At 36.6% G+C, this 1,430-nt stretch overlaps 1 protein-coding gene across 2 annotated transcripts in view; it reads left to right on the forward strand.

The window, feature by feature from the left end:
• The window catches only part of MITD1 (microtubule interacting and trafficking domain containing 1), a 27,479-nt gene extending 26,286 nt beyond the window's left edge, over window positions 1-1,193 (forward strand). For both annotated transcript variants that reach the window (XM_019669233.1, XM_019669234.1), the window contains 2 exons: window positions 562-622; window positions 972-1,193. In XM_019669233.1, coding sequence (XP_019524778.1) covers window positions 562-622; window positions 972-1,067 — 157 coding nt within the window. In that variant the 3' untranslated portion in view covers window positions 1,068-1,193. The remainder of the gene's footprint in view (window positions 1-561; window positions 623-971) is intronic.
• Window positions 1,194-1,430: the final 237 nt, after the last annotated feature.

Below are 1,430 nucleotides of genomic sequence, written 5' to 3' on the forward strand. Positions count from 1 at the left end.
CTGTAGAGGGCAGTGTCACTGGCCCTCATATGTGGGATCCGAACCGGGGCCCTCTGGCATCCCAAGCGAGTTCTTAACCATCGCGCCACTCGGCTGGCCCTGGAACCCTCCATTTTAATGAAAACTTAAACACAACCTAAATGAAAACAGGTGAAAATGCAGCTGCTGTGTTGAAGCAGACCTTAGGATTGAGAGCTCTTGCAAACATCCCCCATCTCTAGGCGGTGGAACCCCTGAAACACCACCCCAGTCTGAGTTCACTTTGAAACCACTTATTAGCAGAACAGGAAAGTTTGTTGTATCAGCAAGCTGAAATTCAAGAGTAAGTCTTAATGTAATTGTTAAACTCTTTATTATCTAATCAAATCAACTAATTTTCTGTAGACGTTTTCTTTCCTTGTAGACACAGCCCATGAGTTACCCCAGGTTTGGTTCAACTCATGCCACGAGGAAGTGATTTTCTCTGTTAGGGGAAGATTTGCTGACACTTTTTACTCTCCAGCTTTGATAACTGTCTGATGTAAATGTCTGGAATATAATACTTTATACTAATTTCAATAGGTTCAACAATGGATGGATGATTAAAATTGGAAGGGGACTAGATTACTTCAAGAAACCACAGGTAGGACTGCACTGTACACCTGAAGCTGAAGCTGAATAATATTGTATGTCACCTATAATATATATAGTCACAGGATATGGAGTATATATAGGGAATAGAGTCAATGGAATTGTAATAGATATATATGATGTCAGAGGGGCAACAGATTAGAGGAGGGGGGTTATCGCTTTGTGAGGGGTGAAATGTGTAACTATTACTTTGTTTTATATACCTGAAATTAATTTAAAAAAGAAAAAGAAAGAAACCATAGGTAGGCTATAGCTTTATAAGTGGGTAGCACTCTTTTTGTATCATTTTAACACCATGGCTTTGGTCCTTATTGTTAAAAAAACTTTTCTTCTCTTTTTAGGGTCATTTTTCCCTCGGATATTGTGATTTTGATTTAAGACCATGCCATGAAACAACAGTGGACATTTTTCATAACAAGCACACAAAAAAAATATGATGGACAGTATAATAGCTCAATTTACAGTGTATATTTATATTTTAAGTGAATATTGGAATTTTTTTACTTTGGACAGATCATTCCTATAATTGTGAATTTAACAATAAACTTGTACATTTCTACTAATTTATGGATCCATTGTTCAGTTGTGTGATCAGTACTAAATTTTTGTAAATATATTACTTAGTAGATTTACAGTGTTTCAAGTCATACGGTTAATTTAAACATTTTTCCAGCTTTTCTCTTATTTGGCTATTGAAGAGTGAACCAACAAATAATGAGCACCTATTATAAAGATTAATTGGATGTTAATATTGTCTCTGGGAGGGCCGGTCGAGTGGCACGTTGGTTAAGAGCTGGCTT

This window comes from Hipposideros armiger, unplaced genomic scaffold, assembly GCF_001890085.2.
Source record: "Hipposideros armiger isolate ML-2016 unplaced genomic scaffold, ASM189008v1 scaffold_550, whole genome shotgun sequence".
Classification (NCBI taxonomy): domain Eukaryota; kingdom Metazoa; phylum Chordata; class Mammalia; order Chiroptera; family Hipposideridae; genus Hipposideros; species Hipposideros armiger.